We start from the raw sequence: 20,516 nt of genomic DNA, 5'->3' as shown, positions 1-20,516 counted from the left end.
CAGGCTCACCGGGCTGAACGCTAGCTGCTGATCAATTTAAAATGTACGGGAATAAGCTCATAAAGTCCGCAGGTGATGGGGAGATGGGTGGAGGATTTTCTTCTGGGTTCATTCACGGCTGTTTTCCTTTCTCTGCCCGGGAGGCTGCCTGCAACGGGCTCCTCGTGTTGCACGTAGCCATCCAGCAGTGGCTGTGAGAGCAAGTCTGAGTTACCAAAACGGCTTGAAATGCAGTGAGCAGGGTGTGTTTGCCGGCGTTTTGGCATAACGTACTACTTGGGGAGATTTTGTATGTCAGACGGAGAAGTCTCCTACCCCAGTGAAATGACAGAAATACCACTCAAGCATTGGCGGAGGCAAAATGTTGACAGCCAGCAAGCCTGCAATGCTGCTGAGCGCACAGATTTACACTTCCTGCCAAGATTAAAACGGGCTAAACCCAAAAAGGGTATCGGGGATTGTCACTTTAGGAAGAAATAACATGTTAGCGTAATGCACGGAGGCAAGGGCTGCGATCGGCCTTCCGATACTTTTATTTCCTGGGATCTCGCAAGCGCACGCGTCGTGGTCGGTGTCGTTGGGTCGGGACTGGGAGGATGGGAAAATAAAAATTAAACTTATAAGACAACCGGGATGAAAAATTTTGCACCTCTCCTGCTTTGATGCTGGAGCTCAAGTTCCGGTTTTGCCTCTCGTTGGAGCAAATCTCAGCAAAGTCTGGGGAGTTTGGTGTGAAGGAAGCCCCGGCACTTCACTTTCTGCTTCTGATTAGCCGCTGCAGCGTGTTTTCCTTCAAGCTATATTTAGCGAAAGGAAAAAAATCACCAAGCTGGGCTGAAAAAAGGCCCGGCAGAAAACTGGTCATTTAAGCCTCTCTTTGCTATATGGTATCCTTAAATTTCCTTCCGAGCGCAACCGGTGATGCTTTTTATGATCAATCTTTCGGGTCGGGGTATTTGCTCAATAGAATCCAGACAAATAAATGTGAAGAAAAGCATCCTGCTTTAAAAGAAGGAAACAATTAAACCTCCTACTTTGTTATTTACAGTAACTACCTTTTTTTAACAATTGTAGAAGTTCGAATGAAAGTAGCAGTGTGAAGAGGGAAATGTGGGAACTTTCATTTGTCGAGACTTTGCATTTCTTCTGCTTTATAGCCATCAGAAAAGAGATTGTTGTGCATTCTATTAAATACTGCCAGTATGATTAATTTAAAGGGTTACATTTTATTGAACCCTGGTGTAGATGTTCTTTGTCAACTCACATTCACTGCTAGTTAGAGTGTGTGTCGCATTTATCAAAACTTTCTGGAGCCCCTCTCACCTCATTAGCATGTGAATCTCTATTGAGCAGTTAATGTCCGTTACAGCGAGAGTGCTCAATTCTTGTTTTCAATAAGCCAGTTGTAAAATGTCAGACTGTCACTTACAATATAAAAAAGCAAAAATGATGGTATTTGTAAAAATGTTATCACCTCATAAAAACAAATTGTAAAGACATGAAAGTGATCTTGGTATGCTTTGCTTTCAGAAGTGAGTTAGTACAGCTGCTTTAAATACCAGTTGTCTGGATTCCCACACTTTCCTACCAATGGAGAGGTTTACACAAGCATAATTTAAGTTACAATTACCCTAATTAACATCTCATTTGCATAAATTGTTGAAGTCAAAACAACAAAGAATTGCTTAAGAAGCTTAACCCTATTTGTCCAAAATAAAGAGATGAGTTTTCACTTTGCAATCAAAATTGGCAGGTTCATTATGTCGGAGCTAGAATACAAACTGAAGTTATACTATTAATTAATACTTTACATTTTTATGATCGGGCTGTGCTTCTCCTATTTACAAGGTGCAGGATTTCAAAACATCCCGCTCTTGCTGTCGGAGGTGCGGAGCTGTCAGGTGGGGAGCCCACGGGGTATTTCTGGGATTAGTAAAACCCAGCTGTGTGTCCCTCATCCCTCTCCTTTGCACACACGGGCAAACCCCGGTTTAGTCTGCTCCGGCTGGGACGGGAACTGGAGAGGAAATCCCATCCGATATGGGCTGAAAGCTCTCATCCTGGGAAGGAGGGCTTGTAAAATGGTGTGCGGAGGCCAAGTGACAGCAGTGACAACAGTGGTGACAGGCAGAGAGACCCTCTGTCCTCCCGTGGCCGGTCCACCTCGGTTCTCCACGTGTTTTCAGACTTTCCAAGGCCACCGCAAATTTTAGCCCTTATCTCAGAATACAGAAATGCCGAGAAAAAGAACTGCAAAATGCAGTTCCGATACTATTTTTTTAGTAAAAACTCAATTAATCTTCCAGTTCCAGTTTTGGGGCGTTGGTTTAGAGGAGCTTCCAGTGCTTATCGCTAAGTCCTGGTCCTGCGCTCTGATCTGGCTCCTTTGAACGTCTGACTCCTGGCCGCTGCCTGCTGCGGGCAAAAAGGATTGCCGGGGCTTAGGCCAAAGCTGCTGAAGGCAAGGGGTGGTTTTCCCTCGGACGCTTACTACCCTGGGTAGGTTAAAACCGTTCCACTGGCAGCTCCTGCTACTTTTCTATACCTATTAACTGTTTGCTGCAAAATGATACGAGGACGAGAGGACGAGAGGAAAATGGCCTCTTTAGGATGAGAGGAAATGGCCTCAAGTTGCGCCAGGGGAGGTTTAGACTGGATGTTAGGAAATTTTACTTCACCGAAAGGGTTATCAAGCACTGGAACAGGCTGCCCAGGGAAGGGGTTGAGTCCCCATCCCTGGAGGTATTGAAAAGACGTTTGGATGAGGTGCTTAGGGACATGGTGTAGTGGTGGGCTTGGTAGCGTTAGGTTTATGGTTGGACTCGATGATCTTAAAGGTCTTTTCCAACCTATACGATTCTGTGATTCTGTGATCCTGTAATACCATTTATATGCCTTTGCGACTGGGTGTACGCAAGGCGATACACGAGTCATCGATACAGGCGGTAAATGTGGCGACGCTCGGAGATCGTAGCAGGGACAGGACGCGGGGAAGCTCGTTAGCCCGCGGGGACGGAGGGTGGCTCGGGGTTTGGATCGGCTGTCAGGTGCCCATGTGCCGGGGCTAATGAAAGCGTTCCCACTCGCCGGGGCCATATTTTCCTTTCCTGTATTATCTCCTTGCAGCTTCATTAGCTAAGTCAGGGTAAAGGTGTATTAGCCCAATAAAACTCTCCCTGCGTGCCTGTGATGTAGCATCCCCTCCCGTCAGTGCCCTCTGGATGGAGATTATCCACCGGCGTCTGCAAGTAGGCGCTGATCGATTGAGCCGCGCCGGAGTGAATTGGGTCACGCGTTGAGCTCGGTTTCAACTTGAGGTTGAGCCTGTGCTGAAAAGCTTTGCAAAGCAAAGATCACAGTGAACTTCTAATCGTAAACCAGCTGAACCAAAGATGAATCTCGCCTACCGGTTTTGCATATTCTTTTTTAAAGATTGCATTATAATTGAGCGGTTGACTTTCGCGCTGCGCTCTTTTTTATGAGCCGGTGATTACACAGTATATGGCGCTTACGCTCCGAACATGAATGAATCTGCCAGTTCTACTACAGTACTCTTTATAAAATAACAAGGCTTACCAGGTGGCAAGAATTGCATAATTGAATTGGACTGAATCCTGGTTTTCCCAACCCAGAGCGGTTACACTTAGAAGTAAATTACAATTAAAAGAGACAGAATGTTTCCATTGTATTAAGAATCCTTAATAGCAAACTTTTCATCCATAAGGCTCTGTTCTCTTCCTGAAGCGTGAGAGAAATTGCTGTATGTGTCTAACTACCATTAACGCTAATGGGAGCAACGTACATAAATCCCCGCACGGCAATGGCAGAACAGACCCCAGATGCCTTTAGAGGAAAGTGCTTGCAGGGGATGAATAGAGGCGCACGAGTCTGTTGGTCCCTGTAACATCTGCTCTGGAAATGTGTAAGGGCTCCATCTGAGGTGCGGGTTTTCGGAGAGTCTCCTTGGGTCTCATCCAGAGCTGCGTTGTGAGACCAGCCCTCTGCTCCTTCGGCTGGGCTCTTCCTCCGGGGTGCTGGGAGGAAGCAGATCCCTAAAGCAGATAGGAAGATGCCATGGACAGATTCAAATGCCACTAAAACCACTATTCATTTTAGTCCTTCAGAAAGTTAAAAAAAACAAACCAACCCGGCGCTGTTTGCCAAGAGTACCCGAGCTCCTCAAGTTGTGCTCACCACTTCCTACCCTTCGGAGCCGGGGATATTGAGAACATCTGTCTCCAAATGTGACGCGAAGAGGATAGTCCGCTTCCTTCCCTCCTTTCCAGAGGACCTTCGGGTTTCCCTGCTGCTTCGTTTCTTATTCCCCTTCTCCCTGGGACGCCTGTCAACAGCAATCCTCATCCAGCTGTGCGGGTCAGGCAGCACGGAGAGCAATTCCTTCAGCCATCCCGAATGGCCGGGACCAGCCCACCCGGCCCAGCCCTGCCCCGGCCATTTGGCCGTGGGGGTCCTTCATGCCTTACGCAATTCACTCAAGGAGGAGAAGATGCAGATACAAACCTCATTTTTATTCAAACCCCAGTTCTTCATGAACTTTCCAGTCTGCTCTTCTTGATGGCGATGCAATGCACTGTCACCTTGCCATTAGGGCTAGGTAATTAATAGCCGCCTGATAGAAGTCAGTGTGGTTGCTCAGCAAAATGAATGATGTGCGCTCCAAGGGGAAACACCAGAAAGTAAAGCAGAGCTGGAAAGTGTTTAGCGGGGGGAAATTTCTTCTTGCCCTTCATTAGGAGAAGCTCCAAAGAAATGTAAAGCGTGATCGCATTAATCAGAAGAACTGGCATCACGCGATGCTCTTCTTTGTTATTTGGCGTAAATTGCATGGCATTAAATGATTTAAATTACGCGTATACCTGCCATAATTTTTTTTGCTGATGTTTAATGAATACTGCGGGTTGTCTTTGAGCATTGGTCTTTGAGCATTTGAACATACGGGCCGGTGAAGGCTGAATGCAGCCCCTTTTTCTGGCTGATGAAATCTGTTCTCATGCGGGCTCCCAGCACGGATGGGGAGAAGGGAGCAAGTTTTGGGTGAGTTTGTTACAATCAAGGCTCTGCAAAATAAAAATGCATTCTGGGTCTTTTTTCTTTCTTTCTTTTTTTTTGTTTTGTTTTGTTTTGCCTGTAGCCCTTCATAGGACATGCATTTGTTTAATCCATCACTGATCATCAGCGCTGTGATCACTAAGAAGCCGTTGCCGGTACCTGGCTCTCACACCCATCCCTTCCTCATGCTTTTCTCGTAGCTCACTTTTTTGAAGATGAGCCAAATCCCGTGAAGAACAAGACAGCTCTTATTGCACCTCCACTGTGACAGATTTTAACCACTATTGTAGTCATGAAATGGCCACAAAATACCTACGACTAGTCAAAGACCAGCTGTGTTTTTGTAAGGTTTACTTTGAACAAGTTGCAGTCATTTTTTTCCGGCGCTTTAGAAGCCCTGACTGACATGAGCATATATAACGTCAGGAATACCTTTATATGATTTTTCCTGTCCTGGTACTGTAGTGTAATTAGCAGGTTCAGACTTGCTCGTGCTCTTTTCAAATGCAATTCTTCTTGGGGAAAGAAATTAAACCAAGGGATGATGTAGCTTTTCGCAGCCACTCAGATGAAAGTAAGTGGTGGTTACAATTATTCGAAAGTACTTAGAAAAGTATTGAATATGGTAATCTTTGCTAGGAGAAAGCACTGGACTGGTTAAAGCACGTGGCTGGAAATGTGCAGAGGTTGGGTCCCTTTCCAGCTCTGCCACAGCCTTTCTTTGTGGCCTTGGGCAAACTATTTAACTGGTTCTGTAATAGCACGGTTCGTCAGGAATAAAAGTGGGAGTGCCGCTGTTTCTTTTCTTCTATTTGTCTGCTTAAGATTTTAAAGTCTCCAGAGCACAGACACCATGTACTTGTGCAGTGCCCAGTCCAGCCACAGCACAGATATTGATGTTATCACCATTACTGTTGTTCTTGGCTTGCAGAAGATGTTGACCAGTCTAGGTCAGACCACGTAACAGTGATGTAGGAACTTATTTAAATGTAGCAAACTGTAAAACTGTCTGATATATTAAAAAACGAAAGTAGATGACACCCACTCCCCCGCTGCCCATCCGCTCAGACGGACGTTGTGCTCGGGATAATGCTGTCCTTGTTCTCATGAACACGGCAGTGCTTTCTCTGATGGACGGGGCTGGGGCCGTTCCCGCCCGCGCGTCCACATGCACCTGCAAAAAACCCAGAGATTTCCAATGCCTTTTGCTGCCGACACATCCCTTTAGAAAGGAAGTCTATGAAAAGTCGTGGAAGAAGGATAATTTTTGAGGAGTGAGTGGCAGGACCCAACCCTGTTGTAGGGTTTCAGAAACACTCTGAGATTTGCTCTCCCCTGGCACACGCATAGAAAGTCACCACATGACTTTTTATGAGAAAGGTTGGCTTTAGACAACCCAGAGCTCTTCTTGACCTTTGAAAAGTTAAAAAAAATCAATGATAAAGGCCAGTATCTTTGGCTTCGGCATATGTACTTGCAGTCTCTTTGTTCAAGATCAGGTGCAGCACACAGCCGGGGCGTTGCTCCTGGGTCCATACCGCATGGCTGCTTGAGTGTCTTCTATAAAATCTGAATGGCAAATAGAAAGGAGGCAAATAAAAACCAGGAATGGTTTATCATGCGGACTAGGAAGAGAGGGCTCGTACGCAGCATTGGGCATCATCAGGGTAACAGTGCTCAGGGTTCGTTCTTCCCAAACTAGGGGCGTGAGGTAGTCGCGGGCATGATATGATGCAAGAGAGAAACTCAGCAAGGAGGGTCCCTGGTTGAACAGTCGTGGGGACCTCGGTGGGGTGGGACCGGCTGCTTTTTCTTGACTGCAAAATTTCTCACCCGTCCCTAGAGCCCTTGGCCATGCCGTTTTCTGTGTTTCAGTAGGGGTGCTGACACCCTCGTTTTGCTGTGGGAACCGTCCCCACAGCATCATCGGCGATGTTATAGCTTTAACAGAGAAGAAAAGCAAATTGCTGTAGGATGTCCAAAGAGAACAGCCTGTTAGGAACAGCTAGACTTGAAAAACAGGCGAGGGCAGCAAGTGGATCTCCTGGGAAATAGCCATCAAAAAATCTAGCTTGAGATTTTGTTGAGTTTGTTTAAAGTGAAAGTGAAGAGAGGTCTTCTCCTCTTCTGGAACCATATTCACTTCATTATTAACACTTACCAACGGCGAGTGCCGCTTGGTAGGAGGAACATACCCATAACTGTAATGCTGTTCTCACAAGCCAAAGAATTTGCATGTCCAAAAGGGATGCGTATCATAAATAAACTGTTTACAGTAGACTTAAATTATATGATGAGCCATATAACAGCAGTGAATATATCATATCGCAAGCCCCTGCCAACCATGCATGACTACTATTTGCTTCTCCTCAGGCGGTAAACAAAGTTTTCAGCTGACCTACTGTTTAGTAGAAGTGCACTGAAACAGAGATAAGCAGTGCCGCTCGTAACGCTGTAGTGGAATAAAATCTGGCATAAATTTGCCTAGAAAGTAGAAGGAATGCATGAAATATTATTTCTTAGTTCACATACAACTTTTCTGCCAGCACGCCATGTAATATTGCATTGCTAATAAAAGGGGGTTTATTCCTGCTTCTGGAAGGGTTCATATTCCGATCGGGCGGTCAAGGCAACATATAGCATATGAATATCAACTTCTTTAAGATGAAGCGTGAATTAAATATTCTAAATGAATGACCTGAAGGAACGCACGAAGTGCATGAAGTGCCCTGCGTCGTATTGAAATGCCTCGAGATTCCCACTGGATTCAGCAGGGCTTGGAGCAGCCCTTCCGACTTCGGCTTGCATGCTTTAATATAACACCAGGAAGGCACATCTGGGTTCCCGGGACGGACCTAGACTTCACCTGCGCTTGAAGACGGGCTGTTTGGGGCTCTGCAGATTTGTGTAACACACTTTGGACTAATTTTCCAGTGCCTAATGGGAACGTTGTGCATCGCAGCCGGTTGTTTGTTTGTCTGCCTGCTCCTAGCCTCCCTCTTACCCTATTTATATACGCACACATGCAAAAAATATGAGAGTTAAAGAAAAATGTCAACCATATGTAACATACATGGAGATTAGTGACAGTAACAGTGAATTCATTGTGGTTTTGGCAGTCAGGACACCATCCAGGCCATATTTTAGAGTTTTAGACAAATCCACATGTATTCCAGAGATTGCTGTGGATTTTCAATATGTGTGGCTCATTAGATACGCAATCTGCCTGCTATTCTCTCCTGTCACACAAAGCTGATGGCAGCAAACTGGCATCTTGGAGATGTTGGTAGCACTACAGATTTTAGCATTAATGCCAGACTTGGGCATCCTGGAGCTCCGTGCCCTTCTGCGGCGCGCGCTGGCGGGTCGCGCTCGGCGCGAGGGGTGCCGTGCCCGGCGGGCGGCAGGGCTGCCCGTGTCCCACGGATGGGAGAACGTGGACAAGCTTACAGGAGAGGGCTGGTGTTGGTTTGGTTGTTACTCTGCTTTCAAGCAAAATAACGATGATTAAAATCCGGCTTGCATCCCGGATCACCATCCTTAAAGAAGGAAATGGTAAAAAACTTGTCAGCCCTAAACTCGGATTTTGCTTTTTCCAAGTCTGTCGCTGCAGCACACTGACCAAGCTACAGCTTTTGTATGTTGTTTTTCTTCTATCACAGCTTGCAAATACTTTTTGTGGGGGCTATAAGTAAGCATAAATCTCTTCTCGGATTCATCATTTTTTCAGATTCATGATTCTTCTCTTCTCAGATTCATAAGTTTTCCTTAAAATCCTAGCAGCTCCATATCCCTGTGAATATACCTATATAGAGCTATCGCTACCAGCACAAACCTAATAATCACGTATACATGTGCGGCATACAAAAGTATGGGTTCGATTCATATAAAAGTGCTAAAGTCTTGCCTAAATCCGTCTGAGTTCAGGTAAGGCTACGTTGGATGCAGGGCTGAGTGCTTAAATAAAGGTGAAGGCAATTCTGGTCCGCTAATTTCAGCAGAATGTTTCAAACAAAGTGTTACTGTTTAATCTGGGCACATGACGGGTGAATGAATGTTTGAATGAAATGACATAATTGTTGGTTAGCCTGTATAATTTGGAGAGTGTTCCAACAAGTTTAACTCTCTCTGGAGGCAGGGGATCCTTGATGCGGGTAGGGAATTGCCTTCCCTGAGGGCAGAGGATGGCCGGATCCTGTCTCCCCTCGCCTGTACCGACCTTTCGAACGATGGGCTGAGGCTGGCTTAGCGCAGCGTTTCGGTTCGAGAGTATTATCCTTAACCCCGCTCCGCGCGTCGTATATGATATTTAATGCGTCATCTTTGTTTTAAACAAACAATACACAAGCTGTTGCTGGCAATGGTGGGAAGCTGGTGGTCCATCTGGAAAGCAGGGAGATAGATGAGGGGAAAAAAGAGAATTAAAAATGTTTAGGGGTGTATTTGCATGTGTAAAACCCTGGGATGGGAGCAGGGTATTTAATAGCTTTTTAAAAAGCAGTTTGAAGACAGGGGAGACTCTTTGTCTGTAAAAGAGTCTATCAATAATGGACATTATTTGTATAATAAAAACGTGGGAGTCAATCGAAGCAAAGCAAAGCTGTGAGCCCACACCTGTAAAAAAGTTGTTTATTCATTATTTCTGCTGCATCAAATCCATTCACTCTAAAATTAACCATTTTTCCTTGACAAAAGTTCAGGACGGTATAAAATTAACCAATAATATAGCTTATTAATTAAACCGGTGGCAAAATAGCTATTTCAGCGTAACAGGCTCCGCGGGATGGTTACAAGTCGGGTTTCTGGCTGATTGCTTCTGTCATTCCCAAAGACAGAGCACCCCACCTCAGCTTACCACTGCCCAGCGTGCATCCAATATGCCATTTAAAACCTTGATTATAACCAGAGAAAAGTTCATTGAAACCAGAATAAGTTACAAAATAATTAATCTTTCCTGCCATCTTGGATTCTCTCTCTCTCCAGAATCCAGCCAGATGTTTTGCAGTCGCTGCGTGCACAGGGCGCTGCGATCCTATTTACACGACTCGGGTTTTTCCTCCATCCTTAGCCCTCTTTGCTCTGAAATTACACGTTTTGCCTTTGCTTTGGAGATTCTCCATCACTGCTAAGGGCTTCCTGGAGAACAGGAACGACTCTTTCGGCGTAAGCGTATTTGCAAATTAAACTCTTTTATGCGTGCAGCAGTTTTGCTGCCGTCCTTGGGGACCGGGGCCGAGTGTTTTGGGAAGAAGTTCCCCGCAGGAACGCCGAGCATCGCCGCCGTTTCGGTCTTGCCAGGCCTGAGGATGATGTATGGAGCAGGTGTTTGCAATTTAGGGTACGCTGCCGGTCCTGGGGAAATGGGTGGAAAAAGGAGGGTTGGGAACAGAGTGAAAAGGCAGCAGGAACAAGGCTGGCATTATCCACGCCGCTCCCAGCCCGAGCCGCGCTCCGAGCCTGCGCCCTGTGTGCCTCAGAAAGCTGCATCTTCCACTGTTAAAAAGGACCTCAGTAAATGAACGGGCAAAAGACCTGAGCGAGGAAGGTTGTTTTAAAAAAAATACAAAAAACCCCTAATTGGGGCTCACCGAGCAATCTGACATCGCTGCAAATCCTGCTCAGAAATATATGTGCTCTGCTTTAATGACAGCACATAGAGTACTGCTGAGATAGTGGAAAATTTTACAGGGAGTTTTGCTTAAGGAATGGCTTTAACTCAAGTTACCTGTAGAGTACAGTGTCATATGGAAACACTTAGGGAGCTGTGGAAAACTTTCTGAAATACAGTGGAATTTATCTAGCGAAGCGTTTCACAGAGGGAGGAGGAATATGGATTACAATGGAGTCAGGAAAGAGCGGGCTATTGAGCGCTGGGAGACGGCCACTTGCAGCCCTACTACCGCAGATGAAAAGTACATATGTAACCTGGGGGGGGAGCATTCCTAAACGGCCGCGTCTGGGATACATTTATACTATTTGCCATGCACGTAACCTTGTTATATAAAACAGAGTCCAATAACCTTAAAAAGATGGACGGTAAAAAAAAAAAGAAAGGTGCAAGGAAGCAGATCTGCTTCCAGATTTGCACGCCCGGGGCCTGGGGTGGGGGTAGGAACAGCAAAGCGCGGAGCCGGGGGGCGAAGGGGCCCCCGTTGTCGCAGCCTGTGTTCGCTGTGGGGACGGCTCCCACGGAGCCGGAGCTCCAAGGCGGGAGGACGCGGGAAAGCCCCGGCCCGCTCTGCCATGCCGTGCGCGGCGTGCCCAGCGGTACGGCACGGCCGCCCCGCGCCGAGGAGAGCCGGGGTTCTCTGCCGTGGGGTGTCCTGGGAGGAGAGGGACGGATGGGGAGGAAGCGGAGATGTTTTCAAGTGCGTTTCGTTATATATTTGCTCCCTAAATGCTTATGGCGCTGGTCGCCAGAGCATCTGGGCACTTCACAATAATTAAAACTGACAAATCCATAAACAGTAAACAACAGGCTACCCACTTGGGCAGCCAAAAACCCACTACTGCATAAGCTCAATAGCTGCACCCATCTGCCAAATAAAATCCTCTCCGCTGCCTCCTCTTGTCTGCGAAGGCCAGGGCAGAGCCAGCCCCTTCCCCACCGTCACCCCGTGGCCAGGCACAGCCCATCCCCTCGCCCTCCCCCGGCTGTCCCCGGGGCTTCACCCGGGCTTTGGGAGCGGCAAGAGTTTATTTTTAATTTTTTTTTTTTTTTTTTAAATTTTTTTTCCCCACCACAAAGTGGCAACAAGTAATGACACCCTTTTCCTTCTGACTTCTTGGCCCGCTAACCCTTTCGCAACACAATGGGAAGGCAACCGCTCGCACCCAGGGGAGGGGATTTAATGACTAGAAAATAAAGAGAGAGAATTTAGTTGGAAAAACTGTGGAATTAAAAGTTCTGGACAAAACACGCATCACTGATGCATAACATTTTTGTTAATTGGGTCTTAACAGGTTTGTGACTCAGGCTGTAATTATTTTAGAAATAGGTCACACTAGGCAGTGCCAGCCGCGTGTCCTGCCGCTGCGGGAACTTTCGCCTAGTTGTAAAACTACATCTAGACGCATGTTTCCTCCGCTCCGGCAAAGATCCTGGGCTTCGGAGGAGCGATGGCAGCATGCCGAGCCCACCGGCCTCTGGGACGGGCGTCGGGCGCCGGGATGCTCCCTGCAGACCCCTCCTGCTGCGGGAGGGCTGGGGCGGCCCTGTCCCGCTCCGCTTGCGGTGCAGAGGCGTCTCATCACGTGCCAAACGCGCTCCCCCTTTCTCTCGCGCTATTGTTTTTACTTCTGATTTTTTCACGTGTTTTCCTGACCTGCCAGAGGCACTAAATCTTCCTAATGCCTCCCTGCCCTCTAATCGCAAAATGGGCTGCGGGAAGTTTTTCTTTTTTTTTTTTTGACTAAAGCGAGATTAATTAAAATATAAAAAATGCACCCAACTGTGGTAAATTATTTCTTCTCTTTGCAAAACGATTGCTCTCTGCTCAACCCACCTCTGCTTTCCACTGCAGAAGTATCTCCGCGCAAGCAAAAGTCTTCTAACGCTCGTAAAGCAACCGAGATATTATCTCTCTAATTAGCAGCTAGGAAAAAAAAGAGAGAGAGAGAGATCAATTAATGCTATAATTAAAAACAGTGCCTTTAGATGTGTTGCTTGTGGTGAGCGAATGCTTACGCTGACAAGAGCCGAGCCGTGTTTCTCCCCCAAAAAGTTGGAGCAGGACCTGGGGGGGAGCCCCCTCCCCAGCTGCGGCGGGAGGGACCCCAAGATGCTCACGGCACCCGAGCCCAGCCCAGGGTGCTGGGGGCTCGGGGCTCCCACGGCCGACCTGCCCACCTCCCTGCGTCGGAGGATGGCGTTTGCCGTGGTCCCCGGCCGGCGCTGGGGAGGTGACGGGGTCTCACGGCAGGGCCGGGGGTTTTTTTTTCTTTTGCAGCTTCACTTGGCCCTTCCCTGCTTGGGGGTAAGCTGTTTTTCATATATTGTAGCCTGGGAAAGCTGTGTTACTGTTAAAAGAGTAACCATATCCCTTTCTGAGCTGTTGCCAAGCAGATGTAGGGTTTTGGAAAGTTCCCAACAAACTTCCACAGCTGATACTTTACCGACTTGTTCCTTCTCCCATCCCTCTACTTGCACCTATTTAAATAACCAAAGGACATAATTTGGGGGAGGGAGCGTCGCTCTGCATCTTCTACTTGTTAAATATAATTAATTGACAGTGACCCGTTAGTCAATTACAGTGTACGGCTTTGAAAAGAAACACAGAAATATCAAATATTACTGTTTTACCAAAAAAGCTCCCTATTTTGCACTGAAGGCGAACCAACCGAGTAATGAAGAAAATTGAGCCCCTTCAGCCCTTTGTGCAATACGGGGCTGCTGCTGCCTCTCGCGAGGGCAAATATCCCATTTACTTTCTTAATAGCAATTTGTGGAGCGGCTGCTGGAGGAGGAAGAAGAAGAAATAAGGGCTTTCGGAGGCTGGCGTCGGTACGAAGCTCGGCGTAGATGCAGATCCCGCGTGCGTGTGCGTGGGGGGGGAGCGCAGGGCACTGCGAATGTGGAAAGCTCTCACAAATCATATTTCACAGGAAAGGTTTACGGGAGTACAGAGTATAGCAGAGGGGATGGATGTCAGGTTTTCCTACACAATAGAGGGTCTTTTGTTTCCGCGCTCCCTCTTGGCACCAGCCCCCATGCCACTGCTGGTAATTTCCTGTCCATCCTTCGCCGAGCAGCGGAGCTGGAGCAGGGGAGTAGTCCCACGTTTTTGTTTAGACTGTGTTTTTTTAATGCTGAGCCTTGTCCTAAGCAGGATATCCCTGTGTATGTTTGGAGTTCCTGAACTTCTCTGGAGAAAATTATCCTTAAAAAGCCCTTTCCATAGTGCTGAGTTTCTAACTTATCTCTGAAAAAAAAAAAAACCCAACAAAAAAACCCCAACAAAAAGCCCTCATTTAATTGCTTTTGCTTGTGGGAGCTTGTACCTTGCGGCTTAATCCGCCCGCGTCTCAAACATCCGTCGGCGTTTTCCTTCCACCCGGGGGCTGAGGAGCAAAACCAAAAAGCGGAGGCGATTCTGTTGGCAGTTTTACTTTTGGCAGCTGGGCGATGGTTCGGCAGGATCCAGACCCCACGAGACGGGACGACGTCCCTCGGGCTCCGCATGTGCCGAGGGCTTGAGTTCATCCGTGTTTTCCAAAGCACTTTACATGGGTGTTTTGCAGTCGATGGAGCTCGAGGGCCCGCTTGAGAGCCTGGCCGATGGTGTTTGGCTGCTGACCGGGGCTGTGGCTTTCTCAGAAACTCCAAACATATGGACCAGCACCTACTTTTTATAAGTTTTTTTTTTTTTTTCCTCCTGGCTCTCCCAAATGATCTCCTTGGATGGCCCCGTCTGCATTTGTTGACATCGCATAGTAAAAACAAAGTAAAACTAAAAGCAAGGAGCATGGTGGTTAGCTTGCACGGAGGAAGCAGGGCGAACTCCCAGCTGCACTCTTTAATGTAGAAAAATATATCCAGTAAAATCCAAAAAATGAGGCACTGCCGTGACGAGCCTCAGTGATGGGACAGCCCTTTGGATTTGAAAAACGGCACTGCATTTTCTGTAAAACTCCCATCGCCTTGATAAAGCAGCCCAGCAGAAAGCGGGACAGGGTCTCCGTCCTGGCGTGGCACCCGCTCCGTCAGGAACGTGGCACTCGCAGCCATCCGCTGTTATTTAGGTTTAGAAACCCCTCCAGATTAGCACGCCGGCACGGTGTGGATTCCAGGGCAGCGGCGGCCGCCTCCGCACCACCGGCCAGGCTGCTGCGCTGGGCGGCAATTAGCCTGTGCCGAGCGTGCACCGGGAACCCTGGCTCCCGAGGATTAAAAGCAGAGCGGCGGTGCTGGAGTTTGCTGGCTCACTCCCAGGAAGCCCCGCATGGGTTAAGCTGCAGCATGCATGGTGCTGTACGGTGCTGTATGGTGCTGTATGGTGCAGCAGGGTGCTGTACGGTGCTGTGCGGTGCTGTATGGTGCAGCATGGTGCTGTACGGTGCTGTACGGTGCTGTATGGTGCAGCAGGGTGCTGTACGGTGCTGTGCGGTGCTGTATGGTGCAGCATGGTGCTGTACGGTGCTGTGCGGTGCTGTATGGTGCAGCAGGGTGCTGTACGGTGCTGTGCGGTGCTGTATGGTGCAGCAGGGTGCTGTATGATGCTGTGCGGTGCTGTACGGTGCTGTGCGGTGCTGTATGATGCTGTACGGTGCTGTGCGGTGCTGTATGGTGCTGTATGATGCTGTAGGGTGCTGTGTGGTGCAGTATGATGCTGTGCGGTGCTGTACGGTGCTGTATGATGCTGTACGGTGCTGTGCAGTGCTGTACGATGCTATACGGTGCTGTACGGTGCAGTATGATGCTGTATGGTGCCGTGTGGTGCTGTATGGTGCTGTGCAGTGCTGTATGATGCTATACGGTGCTGTACGGTGCTGTGCGGTGCTGTATGATGCTATACGGTGCTGTACGATGCTATACGGTGCTGTGCGGTGCTGTACGGTGCTGTACGGTGCTATACGATGCTGTACGCGCTCCCCCGGCTCAGGCATTCTTCTGGGTAACTTGATCTTACTTCTGTCTGCTTTTAACAGATAGGCGAGGTGAAGTTATGTTAAACGTGTCGCAGTAAGTTTGATTCGCGCCGCTTCGGTCTGGTTTTCTTCCTTGATTAGCTTTAATCAAACCCTCCGCGTTACATGACCTTAATAAAGCTATTTTTCCTGACAAGCGAAGACCATCTTAACAAGCAAAGCTCATCTGGCCTGAAACTAAAGCCAAGTCAAGATGGTGTTTTAGGTCCTCATTAAAGTCCACAGCGTGAAGCGAGAGGGGAAATGATGAAATGGTGCTCCACCAAACCATCTCTCCTTTACATTTAATTAGAGGAATTGTACGCAACCCGGTAGATGCCTTGGGAAGGCAATCACCATTGGGTTCGTAAAGAGCCTGGCGGTATAAAAGGGGACGGCTAAGGCTTTAGCAAAGGGTAGATTAACACCAGGAGCTGGGTGGACTTTGGGATCAACCGAGGGAAAAAAAAAAAATAATCATGGAGTGTTAATATGAAAAGAGCTCCGAGCCACCCGGCCCCGCTCTGGAGCTCACGTGGGCAGCGTACAGCAACCCTGAAGTGCTTCGGAGGGAAAGTTTCCAGGCGACGGCGTGTTTATTCTCCCTTCAGTCCTTTCCTTCGGTTACTGCTGACTCACGCAGGTTGGGTGAAATATTGACGGCCGCGGAGGGCCGAGCAGCGAGGCGAGGAGGCGAAGGAAAAGCCCCGGCAGGGAGCGATGCCACGGGGCTTGGCAGTGGGTGAGGAAATCAGCCACATGCAGACAAAATGCGGTCAAGCAGCCGCCCCACACAGAGGATGTCCCTTACACTCATTAGCATTGTGTTTGTAGCAGAGCTTATCAAAAAACAGCCAACAGACATAATCTGTGGTTTACGCTTTCTTTCGTTCCCCCCTTTTTTTTTTTTCACTGTCTTGTTTTCCTTTTTTTTTTTTTTTTTTTTTCCTGAGGGCTTCTAAAGGGATGTAATCCACTCCGGTTTTATTGCCGTTGCCTCTGGACGTGCTGCAGCTCCAGCCAGCAGTTATTCCAGCCTCTCCAGCCTCCCTGGGAAGGTCTGCGCTGCTGCTGCTGCTGCTGCTGCTGCGGGCTTGACTGCTACTAAATGGTAAACCGCAGGGCTGCCTTAACCCTTTGCCTTCTGCGCAGCTCCCCGCGTCCTGGGTGTTGCAGGGGGAATCGCCGGCCGAGGGCAGCGGGGCCTCGGTGCCGAGCGGTTTGCTTGGGAAGGCTGCGCAAAGCCCCAGCCCTGGCAGCCTGGTGGGACACAGGGACCCTTCCCAAACCTGAGCCCCCCCCAGGGGTTTCTCCCAGCTCCACCAAAATATATTTTTGCACTTTGACGGCTCTTCCCTGCACAGCTGAGGGGTTGGGGATCTGCCAGTCAAGAGGAGATCCCCGCTGCTGCCGTCCCGCCGACTCCCTTGCACCTCTCCCGGTGGGCTCTGTGGATGCCCCAAATGCACCAGCTTTGCTAAATGCAGCCGGAGTTCTCTCCTTGCTGCCGGGGAGGCCCGTGGGTACAGCCTCGAGCGGTGAGGGGGTCTGGAGGCTGCACCCCTGTCCCGGCCGACAGCTTTGGTGGGGTTAGGGAAGGTCTCTGCAGCCCCCACTGCCAACCTCACCGCAACTTGTGAGCCTGCCATCTCCGTGCACCTACTACAGACAGCACGCCCAGCACCCTCCCGTTTCCTCGTCTGCGCTATTTCATCCTTAAACTCCACGTTTCCCTCCTAGGAACGGAAACGTCTTGCTGCGATACAGTCAGAGGCACCTTGGGCGCGCAGTTGGGTTTGCAAAGTGCTTTCCTGGCTGTGCCTGTCCCCTCCCTTTCCTCCGCATCTCCCCGAACGCGGGGCTAAGCCGGGGACGTTTGTCCTCCCGCACGGCGTGAGCCGACAGGAGAGTGCTGTCCTTCCCTGCCCCGGTCCCACCGAAAATCAATTCTTTGCTCTCTTGTCCAAGAGGATATTTGCAAATAATTTCCTAAAAAGGCAATCTAAAAATGGCCCTGTTGTTACCCATATTTGTACACAGGCTCGTGCGCGACAGGATTCCTCGGGCTTGTCTACACGGGGACAATTGAAATGGATGTGAAATAACTTTACAGTGGATTAGCTAAACTGCATTACATCCTCGTGTAGACACCGTCATTTAGAAATGGAACGGCCTTAATTTGGTTTAGTTGAATTTTGCTTTAGCAATTTAATAAAGACACTTTAAAGTCTGAGTGAGGAGTTTACACAGGGATTTAATGCAGTTTAATTAATCCGCTTTAAATTGACAATTTTAATTAATTGGGGTGAACTTTCCTTAAGTGTGTCCCTGTCGAGATAGCGGTGCAGCATTTCCAGCCACCTGGCACGATGACCTGACAATTCGTGACTCGGAAGAGCTGTTGCAATGATGCACGACCGGTCCAGTCCCCAGAGCTGGGTACATAAAGAAAGTCGTTTAAAAGTCCTCCTGGTCTGGCCACGGCCGGGAAGTCCTTCCCTGCAGTAAATTACCTCTGGAGAACCCAAGTTCCTGCTGTAATGAGCCACCAGCCTCCCAAGTGCTTTAGGTTCTTGCGTTGCCCACGAAACCATAAGCAGAAGCATCTGTCTCGTGTGAAAGGGGTTTGGAAAGATGTGGCCCGAAACAGAGGACGGCACAACAGCCTCCTTCAGCTCTGCGCGCGCCGCGCCGCGCCGTGCTGACCACTGAAAGGGTTTCAGTTTCTCACCCGGCTTACGCGGTGGTTTTGCAATATTGGCAAACCCACAAAAAAACTTTCTGTGTAGGAGTCCTACGAAGCCGCCTGCACCTGGGGTGGGGCTGGCCGGGGCTGCAGAGCTCCCGTTGTCCGTATTTATTTGTCGCCAGTAGAAGTTCCCTCTGTGCTCGTCGTGCAGATGACCTCTCCTCGAGATGCTAGCCTTGCCGTAGGTTCACATCATCAGCCTTCAGCTTCCCAAGCCCAGGGTGGGTTTTGTGCAGTGCTTTTTATGAGGGCGTTTGCACAAAAGTTTCTTTCCATGAACTCGAACATCTCCTTGCTCGGCTCTCCAAGATCCTTTCAGTCTCCTCCCAGCCCCTGCAGCGCCTTTGGGGTTTGCTTTCCATGGGACCCCTTGGTGTGCTGGCCTTGGCATCCACCCCGTGTCCTCCTGCCCAAGCCCCCCAGCCGTCTCTGTCCTTGGGAAATCCTCCAGCAGCGTAAGGTCTACCCACGGCTGTGGTTTTTTGGACTATGATCTTCCATGTCCCTCTGTTATTGAGCAGAGGAGCGCTTCACTGAGACTTCAGCCCCCCGCTTACTGCAGGTTGTAGGAAATACATGGTGTGTGAGTGCTCGGAGCATCTTATGGCTTATTCAGGGCTTAAAAAAATACCAAAATGGTGAAATACGATCCGCATGTACTGCTGCCTGGTAGCTAATCAGTAAATTGTAGTTAAACGCAGGGCTGTGCAGGGCTGTGCTCAGTTCCTAAGGTCTTGCTTGGAGGGGAGGCTTGTAGGTAGAAGTAGGGGGCAATCAGTTGCGATTTGCCTTTATGAGGATAACAAGTCCACGTGGGAGATTCCTGACGTACCCATTTGCTCCCGTAATGGCACGTCGCAGTCATTCCCAAAGACCAGCGGAGAGTAAGGCGCGGTTTTACCGGGGCTGGGTACGCACGAGCAGTTGCTGCCCCGAAGAGCTTGCTCGCCGCATCGGCTGGAGGAGAGTTACGGGTCCTGAGCTGCGTGAGCATGCGGGAGTATTAGCACCAGGATTTGGGGATTGCATAAATCTCTAAGGGAGTTTTTTTCCGAAGACATTAGGGAATGGGAAAGGTGAAGGAGATGAAGGGGCAGATGCGTGGGGCTGAAGTATCCAGCGTGAGAAGTGAAGAAGCTTAGCAGACACCAATAAATGGTTTGGGCCCTTTTTAAATCCCCACCAGCCCTGCAGCAGGAGGGGTGCGGGGGGCAGCCGGGGCGCAGGCAGTGCCCGCAGCGGCGGGGATCGCTGCCCGCTGCTCGCTCCCCAGCACGTGGCCCGGAGCATCCGCACCTCCCTCCTCCCTGCCTGGCACGCCGGGGCGCTGGGCACAGCTCAGCCTTGGTTTGTAAACACCAAAGTGCTTTTTATGATTGCTAGGCCAGTGCCAAAACCCAACACAGGCTTGCTCGCAGCCTCCGTCGCGCTCCCGTGCTGCCACAGTCCAAAGTGACGTCGTTTAGCGAAGAAGGGGTCTGCCACCAACTGCAAGCTCAGAAGTGCCAATTTTAATTAAAACCTTCTCTTTTGCGGTGCGTGGGATTTATCCGTGGCTAAAAGCAGGTGGGGAAGAGCGTTCCTTGGCTTTTGCGCTTGGACATCTCTAGGCCGGACAACGTAGGGGAAGTTTTCTGTTGCTAAATGCCCGGTAGTCACGGCTTTAGCCTAAATTTAGGGCTAGTCCATTTTCTCCATCATGCGAGGGGACAAGGGAGTTAAAACCAAACCGATGGCAAGCGTTTGGATAGAGATGGTCTTTCTAACAGCCATAAAATATTGCCTTTGATAGGGATTTCGTTATTTCACTGTGGAGGTCATTATAAGGGAAGATCTCATATCACTGTAAAGTTAGCCACTAGATTAGCTATTCATATATTTTATTGGTAAAAAATATGACAGGGGATTATTGTGTGAGAACTTTGTGGAAAATAAAAGAGATAAAAGCAGTTTAACTGTCAGTACATTAAGGCTGTGGTTAGCTCTGCATAGTGTTACTGGATGGAAGGAGACCGGGTCTCTGAGGACTACTGTTTTTCTGTTTAGATAGGCATGGACCGTGCTAGGGGTC

The 20,516-nt window shown here is 49.0% G+C and overlaps 1 protein-coding gene across 10 annotated transcripts in view; it reads left to right on the top strand.

The window, feature by feature from the left end:
* NFIA (nuclear factor I A) overlaps positions 1 to 20,516 on the top strand; it is a 256,184-nt gene that overhangs the window by 22,197 nt on the left and 213,471 nt on the right. The window contains exon 3 of one of the 10 annotated variants that reach the window (XM_072866540.1): positions 4,117 to 5,010. The exons of the other annotated variants lie outside the window; for them this stretch is intronic. Coding sequence (XP_072722641.1) covers positions 4,117 to 4,226 — 110 coding nt within the window. The 3' untranslated portion in view covers positions 4,227 to 5,010. Of the gene's footprint in view, positions 1 to 4,116; positions 5,011 to 20,516 lie in introns of those variants that run through there. 10 annotated transcript variants of the gene reach the window in all.

The sequence above is a fragment of the Ciconia boyciana genome, chromosome 7 (genome assembly GCF_034638445.1).
Source record: "Ciconia boyciana chromosome 7, ASM3463844v1, whole genome shotgun sequence".
NCBI classification, from domain to species: domain Eukaryota; kingdom Metazoa; phylum Chordata; class Aves; order Ciconiiformes; family Ciconiidae; genus Ciconia; species Ciconia boyciana.
The sequence above is the reverse complement of the archived record's forward strand: the minus strand, read 5'-3'. Positions and strand labels throughout refer to the sequence as shown.